The sequence below is a fragment of the Salmo salar genome, chromosome 11, assembly GCF_965601325.2.
Source record: "Salmo salar chromosome 11, fSalSal1, whole genome shotgun sequence".
NCBI lineage: Eukaryota > Metazoa > Chordata > Actinopteri > Salmoniformes > Salmonidae > Salmo > Salmo salar.
The window spans coordinates 2,380,786-2,401,923 of record NC_138301.1 but is presented as its reverse complement, the minus strand read 5'-3'; the positions used below and the strand labels follow the sequence as shown (position 1 = coordinate 2,401,923).

The 21,138-nt window shown below is 42.1% G+C and overlaps 1 protein-coding gene across 2 annotated transcripts in view; it reads right to left on the bottom strand.

Moving 5' to 3' along the window:
• zfand3 (zinc finger, AN1-type domain 3) overlaps positions 1–13,654 on the bottom strand; it is a 50,851-nt gene extending 37,197 nt beyond the window's left edge. Inside the window, exon 1 of one of the 2 annotated variants that reach the window (XR_014379333.1) lies at positions 12,853–13,654. Coding sequence is in view for 1 of the 2 variants with exons in the window: in XM_014126162.3 (XP_013981637.1) it covers positions 12,853–12,914 (62 nt within the window). In the remaining variant the exon portion in view is untranslated. The remainder of the gene's footprint in view (positions 1–12,852) is intronic. The other variant, XM_014126162.3, reaches the window with a different exon arrangement.
• Between the last annotated feature and the right edge of the window lie 7,484 nt (positions 13,655–21,138).

Genomic DNA, 21,138 nt, shown 5'->3' with positions numbered 1-21,138 from the left:
GTTAATATTTCCTGCTAACATGAATTTCTTTTAACTAGGGAAAATGTGTCACTTCTCTTGCAAACAGAGTCAGGGTATATGCAGCAGTTTGGGCCGCCTGGCTTGTTGCGAACTGTGAAGACTATTTCTTCCTAACAAGACAGCAGACTTCGCCAAACGGGGATGATTTAACAAAAGCGCATTTACGAAAAAAAGCACAATCGTTGCACGACTGTACCGAACCATAAACATCAATGCCTTTCTTAAAATCAATACACAGAAGTATATATTTTTAAACCTGCATATTTAGCTAAAAGAAATCCAGGTTAGCAGGCAATATTAACCAGGTGAAATTGTGTCAGTTCTCTTGCGTTCGTTGCACGCAGAACCAGGGTATACAGAATCTGGCTCGTTGCGAACTAATTTGCCAGAATTTTACGGAACTATGAAATAACATTGTAGGTTGTGCGATGTAACAGGAATATTTAGACTTATGGATGCCACCCGTTAGATAAAATACGGAACGGTTCCTTCCGTATGTCACTGAAAGAATAATGTTTTCGAGATGATAGTTTCCCGGATTTGACCATATTAATGACCTAAGGTTTATTATATTATAGTTAAGTCTATGATTTGATAGAGCAGTCTGACTGAGCGGTGGTAGGCAGCAGCAGGCTCGTAATAGTCAAAGATATGGTTTAGAGAGAAATAGTCGACGCGTCATAATTCCTGTAATAACTTGCGGCTGAACTTGAAAGGGGTTCCTTCGTTATTTTACCGTTCATGTCTTCCATAGAGAATGTCTTGATCTACTTCAAATAAGGTCTGTGTTTTGTGCTTAAACTGCCTCGGCGTTTTGATACCCGTGTAAATCTCACTAGGTAACGTTTGTCAACATATTTTCATAAATCCACTCTACAAAAAACATTATCTTCGCTTATATTGATCAGAGTTATATCCTATGGATATCTACACAGTTATAAAATTGGCAAGGTGGTGTAAGCCTAAACCAAACACAGACCTTATTTTAAGTTAATCTAAAAATATCCTATGGAATAAATGAAGGAACCGCTTTTCAGATTTTGCTAGGGTGTCATGGGAATTATGACTCGCACTTTGTTAGTCAATTCTTACCATGCCCATTATTAAAATAGGATTTCCTGCATATGGAAATTACAGTTTTTGTTTACAGCATTCATCACAGGTAACTTAAACTCTATTTTTATTATTCAAACAGTTGAGAGTATTTGTCTCCTAAGCAGCTCTTCAGTATCGTTGTCACATCAGAGCTGTGTGTGTGTGTGTGTGTGTGTGTGTGTGTGTCCACACACACACACTTAAAAAAAATCCTAATAATAATAATAATAATAATAATTAATAAGGCAGATTAAAAATCGGGAGCGGCTTTTTCGGCCTGCAAATAATCGGTATTGAAAAATCATAATCTGTCGACCTCTAGTACAGATTGTCTAGCCCAACTGATTTGTAGGGATCCTGATTTTGAAGCTCTTTCAGAACATCAGATGTCTGGATTTGGGTGAAGGAGAACCGGGGGGGGGGGTACAGAGCTGAAAGAAATGCTTATTAAAATTCAATTATAGTGGATTTAAATCAGTGGTGACAGTGCTTCCTAGTCTCAGTGCAGTGGGCAGCTGGGAGTAGGTACTCTTATTCTACCTGGACTTTAGTGTCCCAAAACTTTTTGAAATTAGTGCTGCAGGATGCAAATTTCTGTTTGAAAAAGCTAGCCTTTGCTTTCCTAACTGACTATGTGTATTGATTCCTGAGTTCCCTGAAAAGTTGCATATCGCGGGGGACTATTCGATGCTAGTGCAGTCCACCACAGGGTGTTTATGTGCTGGTCAATGGTAGTCAAGTCTGGAGTGAACCAAGGGCTATATCTGTTCTTAGTTCTACATTTTTTTGAAAGGGACATGCTTATTTAAGATGGTGAGGAAAGCACTTAATAACCTGTTAGGGCTAGGGGGCAGTATTTGCACGGCTGGATAAAAAAAAATGTACCCGATTTAATCTGGTTACTAATCCTACCCAGTAACTAGAATATGCATATACTTATTATATATGGATAGAAAACACTCTAAAGTTTCTAAAACTGTTTGAATGGTGTCTGTGAGTATAACAGAACTCATTTGGCAGGCAAAACCCTGAGACATTTTCTGACAGGAAGTGGATACCTGATGTGTTGTATTACCTTTAAACCTATGCCATTGAAAAACACAGGGGCTGAGGAATATTTTGGCACTTCCTATTGCTTCCACTAGATGTCACCAGCCTTTACAAAGTGTTTTGAGTCTTCTGGAGGGAGATCTGACCGAACAAGAGCCATGGAACGATGATGGCCCATTAGACACCTGGCGCGCGAGTTCATGTTGGGTACCCTTCGTTCCAATACGCTATAAAAGAGAATGCATTCGTCCACCTTGAATATTATTCATGTTCTGGTTAAAAAAGGCCCTAATGATTTATGCTATACAACGTTTGACATGTTTGAACGAACGTAAATATATTTTTTCCCCTCGTTCATGACGAGAAGTCCGGCTGGCTTAGATCATGTGCTAACAAGACGGAGATTTTTGGACATAAATGATGAGCTTTTTTGAACAAAACTACATTCGTTATGGACCTGTGATACCTGGAAGTGACATCTGATGAAGAGAATCAAAGGTAATGGATTATTTACATAGTATTTTCTATTTTAGATCTCCCCAACATGACGTCTAGTCTGTATCGCAACGCGTATTTTTCTGGGCGCAGTGCCCAGATTATTGCAAAGTGTGATTTCCCAGTAAGGTTATTTTTAAATCTGGCAAGTTGATTGCGTTCAAGAGATGTAAATCTATAATTCTTTAAATGACAATATAATATTTTACCAATGTTTTCTAATTTTAATTATTTAATTTGTGGTACTGACTTGACTGCCGGTTATTGGAGGGAAACGATTTCCTCAACATCAATGCCATAGTAAAACGCTGTTTTTGGATATAAATATGAACTTGATAGAACTAAAAATGCATGCATTGTCTAACATAATGTCCTAGGAGTGTCATCTGATGGAGATTGTAAAAGGTTAGTGCATCATTTTAGCTGGTTTTATGGTTTTGGTGACCCTGTCTTTGAATTGACAAAACATTACACACAACTCTTGTAAATGTACTGTCCTAACATACTCTAAATTTATGCTTTCGCCGTAAAACCTTTTTGAAATCGTAAAACGTGGTTAGATGAAGGAGATGTTTATCTTTCAAAGGGTGTAAAATAGTATGTTTGAAAAATTTGAATTTTGACATTTATTTGGATTCAAATTTGCCGCTCTTGAAATGCACCTGCTGTTGATGGAGTGCACCACGGGTGGGACGCTTGCGTCCCACCTAGCCCATAGAGGTTAAAGAACAACCAGGCATCCTCTACTGACGGGATGAGGTCAATATCCTTCCAGGATACCCGGGCCAGGTCGATTAGAAAGGCCTGCTCGCAGAAGTGTTTTAGGGAGCGTTTGACAGTGATGAGGGGTGGTCGTTTGACCGCGGACCCATAACGGACGCAGGCAATGAGATCCTGGTTGAAGACAGCAGAGGTGTATCTGGAGGACAAGTTGGTCAGGATGATATCTATGAGGGTGTCCATGTTTACGGATTTTGGGTTGTACCTGGTAGGTTTTTTGATAATTTGTGTGAGACTGATCTAGCTTAGATTGTAGGACGGCCGGGGTGTTAAGTATATCCCAATTTTGGTCACCTAGCAGTACGAAATCTGACGATAGATGGGGGGCAATCAATTCACATATGGTGTCCAGGGCACAGCTGGGAGCTGAGGGGGGTCTATAACAAGCGGCAACAGTGAGGGACTTATTTCTGGAGAGATGGATCTTTAAAAGTAGAATCTCGAACTGTTTGGGCATATACCTGGATAGTAAGCCTGCAGAGTTCTGTCAATATCCACAGTAGATTGCAATTCCACCCCCTTTAGCAGTTCTGTCTTGATGGAAAATGTTTTAATTGCGGATGGAAATTTCGGAATTTTTGGTGGCCTTCCTAAGCCAGGATTCAGACACGGTCAGGACATCAGGGTTGGCGGAGTGTGCTAAAGCAGTGAATAAAGCAAAGGGAGGAGGCTTCTGATGTTAACATGCATGAACCTAAGGCTTTTACGGTTACAGAAGTCAACAAAATGAGAGCGCCTGGGGAATGGGAGTAATGTTGGGGGCTGCAGGGCCTGGGTTAACCTCTACATCAAAGGAACAGAGGAGTAGAATGAGGGTACGGCTAAAGGCTATAAGAACTGGTCGTCTAGTGCATTGGGAACAGAGAAAAAAAAGGAGCAGATTTCTGGGCGTGGTAGGATAGATTCAGGGTATAGTGTACAGACAGGGGTATGGTAGAGTGCGGGTACAGTGGGGGTAAACCTAGGCATTGAGTGACGATGAGAGAGGTTGTCTGTCTCGGCACCAGTTAAGCTAGGTGCGGTCTCCGCATATGTGGGGGGGGGGGGACGACAAGGGGGCTATCTGAGGCATGTTGAGCAGGACTAGGGGCTCGACAGTAAAATAAAACAATGGGAGCTTCCCTAAACAACAGTATACAATGCATATTGACAGAGAGGCATAAAGCAATCACCGGTGTTAATTGGGAGAGCTAAGACAACAAAGGGTAAACAGCTAAGACAACAACGGGTAAATGGCGATGAATGGGCAGAGAGGGTCAGTTAGCTATACACAGGGCCTGAGTTTGAGGCTGGGGCAGACAGATAAACAAAGTGAAGTACCGTGTTAATATACAGTCCAGCAGGCATCAGCTGTGTAGCCGAGTGATTTACATTTACAGTCATTTAGCACACGCTCTTAACCAGAGCGACTTACAAATTGGTGCATTCACCTTATGATATCCAGTGGAACAACCACTTTACAATAGTACATCTAAATCTTTTAGGGGGGGGGGGGGGGTTAGAAGGATTACTTTGTCCTATCCCAGGTATTCCTTAAAGAGGTGGGGTTTCAGGTGTCTCCAGAAGGTGGTGATTGACTCCGCTGTCCTGGCGTCGTGAGGGAGCTTGTTCCACCATAGGGGTGCCAGAGCAGCGAACAGTTTTGACTGGGCTGAGCGGGAACTGTGCTTCCGCAGAGGTAGGGGGGCCAGCAGGCCAGAGGTGGATGAGCGCAGTGCCCTCGTTTGGGTGTAGGGACTGATCAGAGCCTGAAGGTACGGAGGTGCCGTTCCCCTCACGGCTCCGTAGGCAAGCACCATGGTCTTGTAGCGGATGCGAGCTTCAACTGGAAGCCAGTGGAGAGAGCGGAGGAGCGGGGTGACGTGAGAGAACTTGGGAAGGTTGAACACCAGACGGGCTGCGGCGTTCTGGATGAGTTGTAGGGGTTTAATGGCACAGGCAGGGAGCCCAGCCAACAGCGAGTTGCAGTAATCCAGACGGGAGATGACAAGTGCCTGGATTAGGACCTGCGCCGCTTCCTGTGTGAGGCAGGGTCGTACTCTGCGAATGTTGTAGAGCATGAACCTACAGGATCGGGGCACCGCCTTGATGTTAGTGGAGAACGACAGGGTGTTGTCCAATGAGCAGCAATAGATGAAACAGGGAGCCGTTCGGGAGTTGATTATTACGCTAGGCGAGCGGGAGACACGGCGTTCAGGAAGCTAGCGGGCCGGGGCTAGCAGATGGATAATTTCCAACATCCACGACACAGAGGTCGGTTGAGGGCACATCGGCCGAATTACGTCAGCAGACCAGTCGTGATGGATCAGCGGGGCTCCGTGTCGACAAAGGGTCCAGGCCAATTGGCAAGAGAGGTATTGTAGTTGGTGTACTTCGTTTGCTAGCCGGGAGATGGGCCTAGCTCGAGGATAACTGGTGCATGCTTCTGGACAAGGGCGTTAGCCACAATAGCCACTCGGTAGCAGCTAGCTAGCTGCGAAGATCCGGTGTAATGGTCCAGAGCTTGCGGCAGGAATTCAGTGATGAGGTGGGGGAAAAAGCAGTCCGATATGCTCAGGACTGATATCGCGCTGTGCAGACTGGCAGGTATTATCCGGGCTACTGGGGCTAAAGCGGCTGGTGTCTGAGCTAAAGGTTAAGACCGCTAGCAGTGGCTAACAATGACTAAATAGCTAGTAGCTAATTAGCTGGCTAGCTTCTGATGGAGGTTCCAGTTATAAGGTCTAAAAAAAAATGTTGCAGATCCGTACCACATTGGGTGAGGCGGGTTGCAGGAAAGTATATTTCAATCAAAAATGGAAAAAAAAGATAATGAAGTGTATACAAAAAAACTAAAGACTGAATATTTACATGGGACAAAAACGTTTTACTGCTGCGCCATCTTGGAGTTGCTGTAAGTACAGAAATGGTTTGCTCACTAGGAAATTAATATTCAATTATTCAGTGACAGCTGTGTTGAGTTTGTGACGGCAACTATGTGAAATTAAAAAAGTATTATGGACACGATGTCCTGGGATTTCCAATGATCTTCCATGTAGAAGAACCCCTTACCTTCTAACAACTCGTGTAGCTTATGAGTGTCAGAGCAAAACATGTGCATAATAATCGCAGCTGTTCATAGATGGCTTTTAATGGTTTATAGCTCAAATCATTGACTCTACAGAAGTTTTTGGAGAGAAAAAAAAATAAAAAAAATAAAAACAGGCCCCTTGTCTCACAAACACCGCTGTACCCCCCCCCCCCCCCCCCATTAATCACTGACAAATTAATGTTTGGTATCTACAGATGCAGAAGAAATAAACTAATCCAATTAGTGGGTGGGGTTATATCCTTCCTGTTTGGCCCTGTCCGGGGGTATCGTCGGATGGGGCCACAGTGTCTCCTGACCCCTCCCGTCTCAGCCTCCAGTATTTATGCTGCAGTAGTTTGTGTCGGAGGGCTAGGGTCAGTCTGTTTATATCTGGAGTATTTCTCCTGTCTTATCCGGTGTCCTGTGGGAATTTAAGTATGCTCTCTCTAATTCTCTCTTTCTCTCTCTCAGAGGACTTGAGCCCTAGGACCATGCCTCAGGACTACCTGACATGATGACTCCTTGCTGTCCCCAGTCCACCTGGCCGTGCTGCTGCTGCATTTTCAACTGTTCTGCCTGCGGCTATGGAACCCTGACCTGTTCACCGGATGTGCTACCTGTCCCAGACCTACTGTTTTCAACTCTCTAGAGACAGCAGGAGCGGTAGAGATACTCAATGATCGGCTATGAAAAGCCAACTGACATTTACTCTTGGGGTGCTGACTTGTTACACCCTCTACAACCACTGTGATTATTATTATTTGACCATGCTGGTCATCTATGAACATTTTAACATCTTGACCATGTTCTGTTATAATCTCCACCCGGCACAGCCAGAAGAGGACTGGCCACCCCTCATAGCCTGGTTCCTCTAGGTTTCTCCCTAGGTTTTGGCCTTTCTAGGGAGTTTTTCCTAGCCACCGTGCTTCTACACCTGCATTGCTTGCTGTTTGGGGTTTTAGGCTGGGTTTCTGTACAGCACTTTGAGATATCAGCTGATGTAAGAAGGGCTATATAAATACATTTGATTTCATTTGTATAACGCAGGAGTCTGTAGCTCTAACACACGTTAGAAGTCCAAAACACTCCGGTGATACGGTGGGACTCATTAGGTTAAAGGGACAGTGCTTTATTTTGAGACAGGCTTGAATATGTAGCCTACGTTTGTCGTCTAACTACGTTAAAAGATAGTAATGCAAATTATTTTGTAAAGTGGTTTCTTGTGTCATACAATGATGTAAAAATGGTGTTAGACCTTTTTTACTTTTGGACAAGTAAAAAAAAAAAAAATGTATCCTTACTTGTCCAAAGGACAAGTGGCAATAAAAAGTTAAGTCATGCCCTGCTTAACTTTTAATAAATTATATCTAGCTAGAAGAATAACTATTTAGACTTACTTCTTGAAAAGGTTGCTGCTGGCTGCCACCGCCGGATGCAAGATGTATGGGACAGAAGCTTGGAGGGGGATGAAAGCTGCAAATCCACTGGCTAGTGTAAGTGTAGCTAGCTTCCTACCTTGTCGAAGTGTGCTGTGCATATGCCATATCAAACAAAGTGATTGTTCTGATGGAAGACCGTGCAAAGAAACAATTGCTGCTTTGCAGCCAGCTACTGCACAATCTCTTGCTTTTGGCCGTGGATAACTAGATACCTCTCCTGTGAATGTCAATATGAGGAGTACCAGTTTGATAGGGCAAGACCAGCAGCAGGAGCAGCAGGAGTAATGCAAATGAAAGATGAACTATTACAAATCAGACCGCTGGGTGATGATATGACGGGCTGAAAACACAAGGGCATTATTATAAAATTCACAATTTCTTGTTATTTCGACCTCCGTGTGGACATAAAAATAAAAAAAGGAAAAACATGTTTAACAACACTGTGCCTTTAACTTGATCTCTATAGCTTTGTTTTCCTTTTTGGTTGATTTTATACAAATTGAATTGTCTGTGTGTGAATTGTGTATAAAACAGAATAAACAGTTTGCAAAGTCACTTTCTGACTGCTTCTTCCATGTGCAAACATGTATGGATTTACCCAATATCCCTTTGCGTCAAATGCTTGTGTTGGGGAATTCTGAGCCATCTGCTTTTGAAATCAATGACACAGTCTGCACGACAAACAAAGTCTGCAAGCCTTGCTAACACAGGTTCTCAACTCAAAATACAAGGGTTTCTTTCCCTTCATAAAGGCAAAAAGGATAGCCAATGTAGGGCTGTTCCTTGTTCCGCACAACGGCAACACAGATGTCAAACTGCTTAAAATGTAAAATAATTATTGTTCTGACACTGCAATAGTGGTCATGCAGAGCAAAAGAGAAAGGAATGTATCAATCCTTTTTTTTTTTTTTTGTACAGAGCATGTTTTGGAGTAGGCCAAGCCTGTACAACCCACTTCACCAATAAAAATTACTGATGTTCCAGACTAGGCTAAATTTAGCTGAAAAAAGGCCTCGTGGTTGACAAGCTCATGTCAATATCGGTCCTGAGAATTTACATACAGTAGCCTAACGAGTAGGCTAGCCTAATGTTAATCTCGTTTCACAAACACACTAGAGATCCCTTCAGTCTCCACAGATTTGGGAAAATCTGCATTTTGAATTTTTGCCCCCAATTTGTGGAACAATATACAGAGTTCACTGCAGTTACATGTGCTGGTGCCACTCAGGCAGTTAAAATTATTGATTAAGGACCTCTATGTAGTTGAATGTGTATGCTTTTATTTTGTGTTTGTTATTGTGTGCTGAATTATATTTTTTTATACTCGTGTATGTTTTTATTGTAATGTATACAGGGCTCTAGTAAAATAATTGGAATCTCAATGTGACCCCGTTTAAATAAAATGTAAAATCTGAACAAGCTATTCAGCAACAACTCGCCTCTTGCGTCAGTCACCCAGCGAGAGACCATTGAGAACGTAACAAAGTAACCTACTGCAGTCTATTAATAAGATGGTAACACCATTCAGTGACTTAAGGGTTTTTCATAGTGAAAACTGCAACAACAAAAAAGGCTACTTCAATGTACATATAGGCCTAATGAACAATTACATAGTAACTCGCATTAAAAAGTAGCAATTCAATAAACGTAATTTAGCCTGCCCATCTGCTACAGCATGTCAACAGTGTCTCATTGTTCAAGAGGTTAGCAAATCATTTATATTTTTCTAATTATTGTCTATTCCTTTGGGTCTTCTTTTTCACCATGCTCATCTCACTCGGACTGTCCTGTGCAACTATTTGCAATGCATCAGTGCTACAATTTTATCATAACTGGACAAAAGTGTTCAAAACACCACTCAACTTTCCCGACAGGTAATTTGGCCTACTAGGCTATTAAGCCTAGTATAAAAAAAAAAAAAAATGTCCTATAGCTTTTCCTGGGATATCACGAGTAGGGGAATGGCCTATTGCGGAGAGGCTTGTGTATAGCCCATTGTACACGAAAACAGCTGGAAGAGAAAGGCAATTTTTTTTAGAGATTAAAGTTTAATAGTCACATGTACAACGTCCATAGGGGGAGCAGTTAATCTGACTAGTGGTGGCTATTCAGCAGCCTGATGGTCTGGGGGTAGAAGCTATTGGCTAGTCTGACAACTTGCCATGAGGCTTCTATACTGCCTGCGTCCAGCTGATGGAAAAGGGGAGAACAGGCCATGAGTGACTGGGGTCCCTGATTATATTTTTTGCCTTCCTGTAACACCTGGTGTTGTAGGTGTCCTGGGGGCAGGCAGTGTGCACACAATGGTGCGTTTGGCTGAGCGTACCGCCCTCTGTAGCACAGCGGTGTTTTTGCCGTACCAGGATGTGATGTAAGCCGACAGTATGCTCTCGATGGTGCTCGCGACAGAGAGAATTTCTTCAGCATCCTGTGGTTGAAGAGTAGCTGTCGTGCCTTCTTCACAATGGTGTCCGTGTGGTTTGACCATTTCAGCTCCTCAGAGATGTGAATGCCGTCAGAGTGCCTACCTCCTCCCTGTAGGCCATCTCATCGTTGTTGGTTATCTGGCCTACTACAGTCGTGTCATCAGCAAACTTAGAACTTTGTGAGGCAACACAGTCATGGAGGTACAGGAGGGGAATGAGGATGCACCCTTGAGGTGCCCCTGTGTTGAGAATCAGATGTCTAAATTCACCACCTGGGGGCAGCCCGTCAGGAAGTCCAGGACCCAGTTGTATAGAGAGAAGTTCAGTCCGAGGGCAGGATGCCTTCTGGGCCGCAGCCTTCAAAGGGTTAACATATTTGAATGACTTACACATGTCCTCCGTGGAGACCATAAGCACATAGCCCTCGTTGCCCGGGCCCCCGACCTCGTCGTCGGGCGAGCGGAGGGTGCGCTCCCCGGGCGCAGGTGCAGCCGTGGCGGCGATCTGTGTCGTAGGGCCCCTGCCATGCCTTGGCACCGCAGGCCCACTCCCCAAAGCGCCATCTGGCGTCGCAGGCGCAGTCACCTCTTGCCCCAGCCGGTGTTAATAAGCAGCATCTTTCTCCTTCAGTTTCCCTACAGGCTGCCATCAAGCCACATTTTTTGAGTCAGGTAAGTTTTGAAAGACTATCAGAATCACATCTATGAATTGTTTGATGAATCCAGTGACTGAGTCGGCGTATTCATTGATGTTATCCCCAGAGGCTACCCGGAACATATTCCAGTTTACGTGATCAAAACATTCTTGTAGCATGGATTCTGATTGGTCGGACCAATGCTGTACAGACCTGACCACCGGAACTTCCCTCGAGTCTGTTAGTAGGAGGGAGAAGCAAAATGGAGGTGTGGTCAGATTTACCGAAAGGAAGATGGGAGCGGGCCTTATACCTGTGTCGAAAGAGTGTCTAGCAATGATCAAGCTCGAAAAGCTACCCTATTGATTCCGTTTTTTAGGGACAACACATTTATCCTTTCTAGGCCACACACAATGTAATGAATAATATTATTGTTTTCAAGTGGGTACAAAACTATAGCCTAAGGCCTAGGCTGTAAACTGCAGTGAATAGCCATTGTCATTTCAATAATCGCTCAAAGGCCTGGCGTTTTGAATGCTTAATTTTCTAGCATGCCTGATTAGGCAACCATTTGGATCAGTTATGGGTCTTTTCTCTGTAGTTTAACCTACAAGGTCCAAGCAGATTAGCAGGCCATTAATATGGTGCATTTTGTCAGGACGTATAGCCTAACAGAAATATGTTAATGCAGGGATTTCTAGTGGTGTGGAGTAAATTGCATCCATAGGTTTTCCAGTTTGGCTTCTGTTTCAAAAGCGTTCGAAAATGAGGTAGATACAATGGTCACCAACGGTTATACATACGAGTTCATAAAAACATTGTCCTATAGTAACTATAGGTCTACTCTGGTCGACATTTTGGATAAAGATTGAGCTCTCAAGGCTAATAAAACAATAACCCTCATGAGAATTCGGTAGTAGAACACTAACAGTTAGCTAGCGGCATATACATCAGTCCCCCTATCGAGACGTATTGTGAATATTTGTTGTGACCTCGGAAATATGACCCATACATATGTAACAGTGTAGGTTCCGTTCCGTCCCTCTCTTCGCCCCAACCCGGGCTCGAACCAGGGACCCTTGCACACATCAACAACTGACACCCCACGAAGCATCGTTACCCATCGCGCCACAAAAGCCGCGGCCCTTGCAACGCAAGGGGAAACCCTAATTCAAGTCTCAGAGCGAGTGACGTCACTGGTTGAAATGCTACTACCGCGCACCACCGCTAACTAACTAGCCATTTCACATCGGTTACACATACATAATTAGGTCTACTAGCTAACTTAACTTCATATTATACAAGCTTGCAACATACCGCTGACATTCTCAAAACGTGGCTATAGCTTGGATTGAATCTGGCTTGTAATTATAGTTACACATTGGCTTAGCTATCAAACTATCGTCACAGCAGCAACCGGCAGCAGCACCAAAAGCAGATATTGATATGTTTGTTAGATCGCTCCGGTTAGCTTTAATATTAGCTGTCAAGCTGATGCTATCATTAGCTAACCAGTCGGTTAGCTAGCTTAATAGCATTAAATGGAGTTAGTAGTTAATGTACGGCAGACATTAATATTGAAAAACAAAAATGACAATTTCCATGAAATTAGCCAGTTAACATCTAACTAGATGCTACATTTCATAACTTTAGCTAGTTGAAACAACACATCCCCCACATTCTACTTCTGGCCCTCTGTACCTAGCTAACGTTAACTAGCGACACACGACAGGCGTCAAGCTATGAAAGACCGGGGGCTATTGTACATTTCAATAGCTGTACCAAGCTAGAGCTAACTACATAGCTATATTTATTATTCATAACTAACTAGTTAACGCTTACCCCCAAAATCCACAGGAACAGCGTGGTGGCGGCTTGCTTCGTTCACTGCCTGTGTCCCCCATGGTTGTCTCCAGTCGATGGCTAGTTAACGTTAAATGCACGTAGGGGACACCGGAGATTGGGTTGCGGCCTAGTTATGGTACTGTAGAGAGATTCCAAGACACGAACTAAAGAAATAACATCCACAGTAAAAACTAAAATAAAAAATATCCGGATGAAAATGTCAACGAACATGGAGTGCTATCCCGACACGAGCGGCCGCTGTCAACCATACCGTTTTTAATTGATAATGTATAATTAACGGCCGCGGAAAGTCCGACGGACCGCACCGGGTGAAGGCGGAACCAATGCGGAAAAGATTGCCGGTGAATATCGAAACCTTTGTGATATGCACGCGCGTCTAAATACCGAGGTAAAGTTGGTTTTATATTCACACATTCGGACATTCAACAGTCATTCGCCAAAAGCCATTTAAAAATGTAAAAATCAGTAACTAATTCACCGTTTGTCACAGAATCATCGAACTAGATACGATGTATTCTATAAATGTCTAGCATACGTTTACAACCTTTGTTTTGAGTAGAAATTCCAGTTTTGACTTGATAGAAATACATATCTATAAAATGCAATTTAAAGTGGTATAAATAAATAACTAATTCACCGTTTGCCACAGAAGCATACAACTAGGTATGATTTATTCTATAAATGTCTAGCATACTTTTACAACCTTTGTTTTGAGTAGAAATTCCAGTTGACTTGATGGAAATACATACAATTTATAAAATGACATTTAAAGTGGTATAAATCAATAACTCAGTGATTGTCACAGAAACATCAAACTAGGTATGATTTATTCTATAAATGTCTAGCATACTTTTACAACCTTTGTTTTGAGGATAAATGTCAGTTTTGATTTGATAGAGGGCATGTAGTGCGTCTAGAGGGCGCAATACTTTTTTATCAGGGTTATCCTTGTATTATTGCACTAATGTTCTATTATCATGACTCTATTTTATTATTCTACTATGAGCAATACTAGATACATACTATGACAGCAATTCACTGTAATAGGTACACACGTTGTATCTGGCACAAGTGACGAGTAAACTGATTTGATTTTCAAAGACTGCCATTATTGTAATGTTTGATATTACACCAGGGGCGGAAATCCCAGGGGGGCGGGGGGACACATCCTGGGAAAAATATGATTTGCCCCCCCAATATATCACTGTAAACGTAACTATGTAATTTAAATAATACGCAATGAAAGCAATTGTGCTGATTATAGACACTTAATAGCGCGTTTTTAAGTTTCAAAAGATTGTGACCCCCCACCCTTTGCCACAATGGTTTGATCCACTGCCAGTTCCTTAGCTTGCTAGGTAACAGAGGGTTCGTATCTACTGTCTGAAAGGCACTCAATGCGCGTAACTGAAGTGAGGTTAATCCAGTCAATCGCGCCATAGCAATGTTTTGTTTTATGTTGGCAGGGTTCATACACACACTAGCTGAATTTGCAGAGCTAGCGCGCAAATATTAACTATTAAGCTAGCTAGTACCTATTCCATTTATGTTGCGTCGTCAAAGATGGAATCTTTGCTATCAATTTATTCCAAGATCAGTATGCAGATGTAAGTTAGTGCTTCAAAGTCCCTGTGATAAGGTTAGTGATAAACTGAAGTCCAAACTGAACAGAACTACACTCTCTTCTACCATTGTCTTAAATATATTTCATGGTCTCGTTGCAAAAGCTAAATTGTCTCAAGGGAACTTTTATTTATTTATTTTATTTCACCTATTTTTAACCCCGGTAGTAAAGATTATAGCAAACTGTAAGTCTTTAGCTGACACTCTAGGATTCTTCTTAACCACATTGAGCATTCTGTGCTGTGCTCTTGCAGTCATCTTTGCAGGACGGCCACTCCTAGGGAGAGTAGCAACAGTACTGAAACTTCCATTTATAGACAATTTTTCTTACCGTGGACTTTCTTTCAGGGATACTTTTGTAACCCTTTCCAGCTTTATGCAAGGCAACAATTCTTAATATTAGGTCTTCTGAAATGTCTTTGGTTCGAGGCATGGTTCACATCAGGCAATGCTTCTTGTGAATAGCAAACTCAAATTTTGTGTGTTTTTTATAGGGCAGGGCAGCTCTAACCAAAATCTCCAATCTCGTCTCATTGATTCGACTCCAGGTTAGTTGACTCCAATTAGCTTTTGGAGAAGTCCTTAGTCTAGGGGTTCAAACTTTTTCCAACCTACACTGAATGTTTATTCTGAGTAGACCAAGTAATTTAGCATCACTAAAACAGAAAGGTGGAATAAACAAGTCAGGAGTTGGTTTCTTGATTGAGAACACAGTTCTCTATTGAGGGATTTTGGTCAATACAAACACTCCAACATAATCAATGAAAATCTCCCAAGGAAAAACATACATCTTCTTCTCCAGATGAAACAGAAACACAATACGATTATCTTTAAACTACAACAAAAGTCACAGGTTTGTCACCGTCTTAATGGTTCTTCGTGGTTAGCTTCTCTCTCTTGGTAGCCATCTTCCAGAGATAGGTTTTCCCCCCATCTTGCTGGTTCCCTCCTCTCTCTTGTAGGGAAAAGATAATAGGTCATTAGTACCATCAGATGTGCTTAATTGCCTCAGGTCCCCTTGACTCACATGCCTAGTTGGGCTACTATCCGTGAGTCCAACCTGCCCTCTGGTGGTCCTTCCACATTATTCAATAAAAATACAATAATTTGTGTGTTATTAGTTTAAGCACAGTGAGTTTGTCTATTGTTGTGACTTAGACGAAGATCAGATAAAATGTTATGTCAAATTTATGCAGAAATCCAGGTAATTCCTAAGGGTTCACATACTTTTTCTTCCCACTGTATGTATACTGAATATAAATATGAACGCAACATGCAACAATTTCAGAGATTTGACAGAGTTACAGTTCATATAAGGAAATCAGTAAATTGAAATAAATTCATTAGGCCCTAATCTATGGATGTCACATGACTGGGAATACAGATATGCATCTGTTTGTCATAGGTACCTTTAAAAAAAAAAGTAGAGGCGTGGATCAGAATAACAGTCAGTATCTGGTGTGACCACCATTTGCCTTATGCAGCGTGACACTCCTTTGCGTAGAGTTGATCAGGCTGTTGATTGTGGCCTGTGGAATGTTGTCCCACTTCTCTCCAATGGCTGTGCGAAGTTGCTGGACATTGTCGGGAACTGGAAAACGCTGTCGTACACGTCGATCCAGAGCATCCCAAACACATGTTCAATGGGTGACATGTCTGGTGAGTATGCAGGCCATGAAAGAACTGGGAAATGTTCAGCTTTCAGGAATTGTGTACAGATCCTTGCGACATGGGGCCGTGCATTATCATGCTGAAATATGAGATGATGGCTGTGGATGAATGCCACGGGATCTCATCACGCTATCTCTGTGCATTCAAATTGCCATCAATAAAATGCATTTGTGTTCTTTGTCCGTAGCTTATACCTGTCCATACCATAACCCCACCGCCACCATGGGGCACTCTGTTCACAACGTTGAAATCAGCAAACTGCTTGTCCCCACACAATGCCATACAATGGTCTGCGGTTGTGAGGCCGGTTGGACGTACTGCCAAATTATCTAAAACAATGTTGGAGGCAGCTTATGGTAGAGAAATTAACATTAAATTCCCAGCACAAGGTGCACCTGTGTAATGATCATTCTGTTTAATCAGCTTATTGATATGCCACACCTGTCAGGTAGATGGATTATCTGGGAAAATAATAAATGCTTATTAACAAGGATGTAAACACGCTTTTTGTGCATATGGAACATTTCTGGGATCTTTTATTTCAGTTTATGAAACACTTTACATGTTGTGTTTATATTTCTGTTCAGTATATAATAACCTTGGTCCGGTTTCTCAGACCCAGAAATCAATTGAGCATGCTTTTTAGTCCAGAAGTTGTAGGAGTAATCAGGTTCCGGGATGTGGTTGTACTCAAATTATGAACATATTTAACTGGACATGCCGACTAGGACTATATCCCACAAAATGCATGTTTTTCAGGTAAACGTATAGAGATGTGCACTAAGCTAATATTGCTTTAATAATATCAAGGCAAATATAAGAAATCATGATAATACTTCAATTTAACAGCCTCTATACTTACCATTGTCAGATTTCAAGTAGATGTATGGTTAACTATGTTGTTAACAGTTATTTCATAGTCTTCTTTAATCTGGTATTACAGACTTTACACTGTCAATTGGTGAATATTTTGTTCTTAACTGATAATCACTCTAGCATAATTACTTTGGGGTTTCTTTGGGATTTATTAAAATGTTTTGTAGTAGTTGCAGATTGTGTTGAATTAATCACAATGCCTCATGAAATACCAGCTGAAACAGAACAGTGAGTGAAAAAAAAATGATACCCAAAAATATATTTTCAGTACTCCCTTCTTTACAACACACACTTGTAAGATACCACCAATACACATACTGTAACTAATGGCGTGAACCAACAGAGTTAACTACAGATACTGCAGCAGGGGATGGGAGAAGTGGTTAGGAAGATGGATGGATAGTTAGTTGGTGGTGGTGGTAGTGGTTGGGAGAAGGGAGAGGAATGTTGTGGAGGGTTTATTCCCTTCAAAAGTGCCATCATCCAGCCCAAGGCCTGAGGGTCTCTAGAGACTGCACAGCACAAACTTCAAAGCCTGATTTCCCCCATCACTACCACCTTCACACGTTCACTCTGCACAATAAATACAAGCACTTAAGGAATTAATTAGACACCGGATCAAAAGATGGATGCGGCCCACTTGCAATGAATGCTCACCTAGATAAACTACAGAGAATGAGAACACAAATGGCTGAAAGACATGTACAGATAACTGACAAAATAAAGGAAACACCAACATAAAGTGCCTTAATAGAACGTTGGGCCACCACGAGCCACCAGAACAGCTTCAATGTGAATTGGCATAGTGTCTGGAAATCTATTGGAGGGAATGACACCATTCTTCCAAAATAAATCCCGTAATTGTTCAATTCGGTTGAGATCTGTTGATTGATTACATCAATTTCATGTTCATCAAACCATTCAGTGACGACTCGTGCCCTGTGGATGGGGGCGTTGTCATCCTGGAAGAGACCACTCCCATCAGAATTTTAATTATTTACTATAGGTTGAAGGTGATCACTCAGAATGGCTGTGTATTTATTGCCACTTACCTTTCCCTCAAAGTGGCCGAGTGGACCTAAACCATGCCAGGAAGAAGCACCCCACACCATAACAGAGCCGCTAGAACCCTCATTTACTCAAGTGTTTCCTTTATTTTGTCAGTTACCTGTACATACATCATACTAAGAGTCACATTCAGTTGTACTTTGGAAAGAGCCAAAAGAGTCACTCCCTAGCTGCTGTGTGACTTCTTGTTGTTTGCTGCCCTGAGGAGGGCTATGGAAAACAGGCAACACACTCAGAGGAGTTTTGATTAATTTAATAGGAAGATATTAGGTGGTGAGGTTAGTTCAGGGAACTACTAGTATGTGTAATGCAGGTGGTTCCATGAACCATGCTAGCGTGATGAATAACCTTTCCTGAGACTTGAAGATTAGCGTTAGGTCCCCAGAGTAATGCCTAGGCTTTAGCTCAGCAGGTTAACTCAGTCTTGTGATGTAAGTGACCCAGTTCTAACCCAGGCGGTCACATACTGTAAGCAACACTTTGATGTGCAAAGGAGGCAGTGAGAACATGATGTTGCTGTGATGGCCATAATGAATGCTCACTCATGTGACACAAAGTTTATGACTATAGGGGAAATGCTCCCCAGCCATGTCATGCAAGGGCAAGGCTACATTCTTCTTTTCATGTATTCATCATCACACTGAAGAGCTTGAGAGGCAGTCTGTTATTTCCATTCAGATTGCTTTGCCTGTAGACCCTATGCCTAACATATACACAAAAGTATGTGGAAACCTCTTCAAATTAATGGATTTGGCCATTTCAGCCACACCCGTTGCTGACAGGTGTATAAAATTGAGCACTCCATAGAAAAACTCAGTGACTTTCAACGTGGCACTGTAATAGGATACCACCTTTCCAAGAAGTCAGTTTGTCACATTTCTGCCCTGCTAGAGCTGCCCTGGTCAACTTTAAGTGCTGCTATTGTGAAATAAATACGTCTAAGAGCAACAAGCCACACAAGCTCATAGAACGGGACTGCCGAGTGCTGAAGCGCGTCCTCGGTTGTAACTCTCACTACCAAATTCACAAGAACTTCTCATCGGGAGCTTCATGAAATGGGTTTCCATGGATGATCAGCCTCACACAAGCGTAAGATCACCATGAACAATGTCAAGTGTCGGCTGAAGTGGTGTAAAGCTTGCCACCATTGGAATCTGGAGGAGTGGAAACGTGTTCTCTGGGGTGATGAATCACTCTTCACCATCTGGCAGTCCGACAGACAAATCTGGGTTTCGTGGATGCCAGGAGTACGCTACCTGCCAAAATGCATAGTGCCAACTGTAAAGTTTGGTGGAGGAGGAATAATGGTCTGGGGCTGTTTTTAATGGTTTGGGCTAGCCCCCTTAGTTCCAGTGAAGGGAAATCTTAACGTTACAGCATACAATGACAAAGGAAGGCCCTTTCCTGTTCCAGGATGGCAATGCCCCTGTGCACAAAGCGAATTCCATACAGAAATGGTTTGTCGAGATCGGTGTGGAAGAACTTGACTGGCCTGCACAGAGCCCTGACCTCAACCCCATCAAAGACGCAAGCCAGGCCTAATCGCCCAACATCAGTGCCCGACCTCACTAATGTTCTTGTGGCTGAATGGAAGCAATTCCCTGCAGCAAGTTTTCAACATCTAGTGGAAACCCTTCCCAGAAGAGTGGAGGCTATTATTGCAGCAAACGGGGAACTCCATATTAATGCCCATGATTTTGGAATGAGATGTTTGACGAGCATACTTTTGGTCATGTAGTGTATATTGTAACATTCCATATGAAATAGTAAACAAAATAAACTGCACTGATGTCATACATTAGACATGACAGGGGACTGTAACCACCAGATGAGGAACAATGTCTTATTTAACTCCAAAGTCCTGTTCTTGGAAGGCTTGTATCAATATTAAGAATGCACAACCCCTTTAAAAAGTAGACCTGACAGATGAAACCTTGCATTGGCATCTATCCACTCTGCACAATTTAATCATGATTTGGAACACAAATTGTTAAGAGTGGCACCTGATGATAAAAATGGGTTGCATGGTTAAAGATGCATTCCGGGAGCTTAAGCACAACAAATTTGTAACATATCACACAAATTGCAAAATTCGCAGCATATCACACGAAATGGATGACGTAGTACACCTAAAAAACGGGAACCACTTTTGGCTCGTGAGCACCACTTTCAAAACTTCTGGCTGAAATTATCCAAATGATTGAGAGTGCATCTTTAAAGATGTAGAAGTCGTTCCGCCATTTCCTGTTTGCTAAAATTCTAATAGTTTGTCTAATTTCAGTTTATGTGACAAAACAAGCAAGTAAACTGTTGTCGTGTCTTTGGGGTACCATTAAACTGAAGACATGTTTATCAATTAACTCCCTGTAATTATTATCACGCGATCAAACTGATTCATCGTTTAATTGTAATTAACTAGGAGATCGGGGCACCAAGGAAAATATTCAGATTACAAAGTTATAATTTTCCTAATATAACTTTCCTATATTATAACATTATATATTATATTCTATTATAGTATAGGCCGATTATCTTCTGGTTTAAATGGTGTATTTTACCTCGCGTCCAGTCTCATTCCAAACGTCGTAAATTGTTGTATCTGCACGAACCCAGTCTTTACTAAAATCATCCATACATCAATTGTCTTAAAATCATTTATTTACTAAACTAAGTAATTCACAGAAAGTATACAAACAGTAATTATCATCACAAAGAATTGGTAGAGTAATGTGCCCTAGTGGTCTAAACAGGCCTGGCTGGTGTCTTGTAGAACAATGGGTCATAAAATGTTCAGCTGAGGAGGTACACAGAGTTCATTAATATTAACAATTGACAATTGAACGCTCACTCATTCGGGAACAATTGCAATCAATATATATTTACGCTCAGTGTGTCGTCGGGATCCTTGTTGGAGCGTCGTTCTGTTGGAGAGTTCTCTCTCTCTCTCTCTCTCTCTCTCTCTCGCTCTCTCTCTCTCGGTTAGAATGGATCTTTCAAAGCGACATTCATTAATGTCGTTATAGA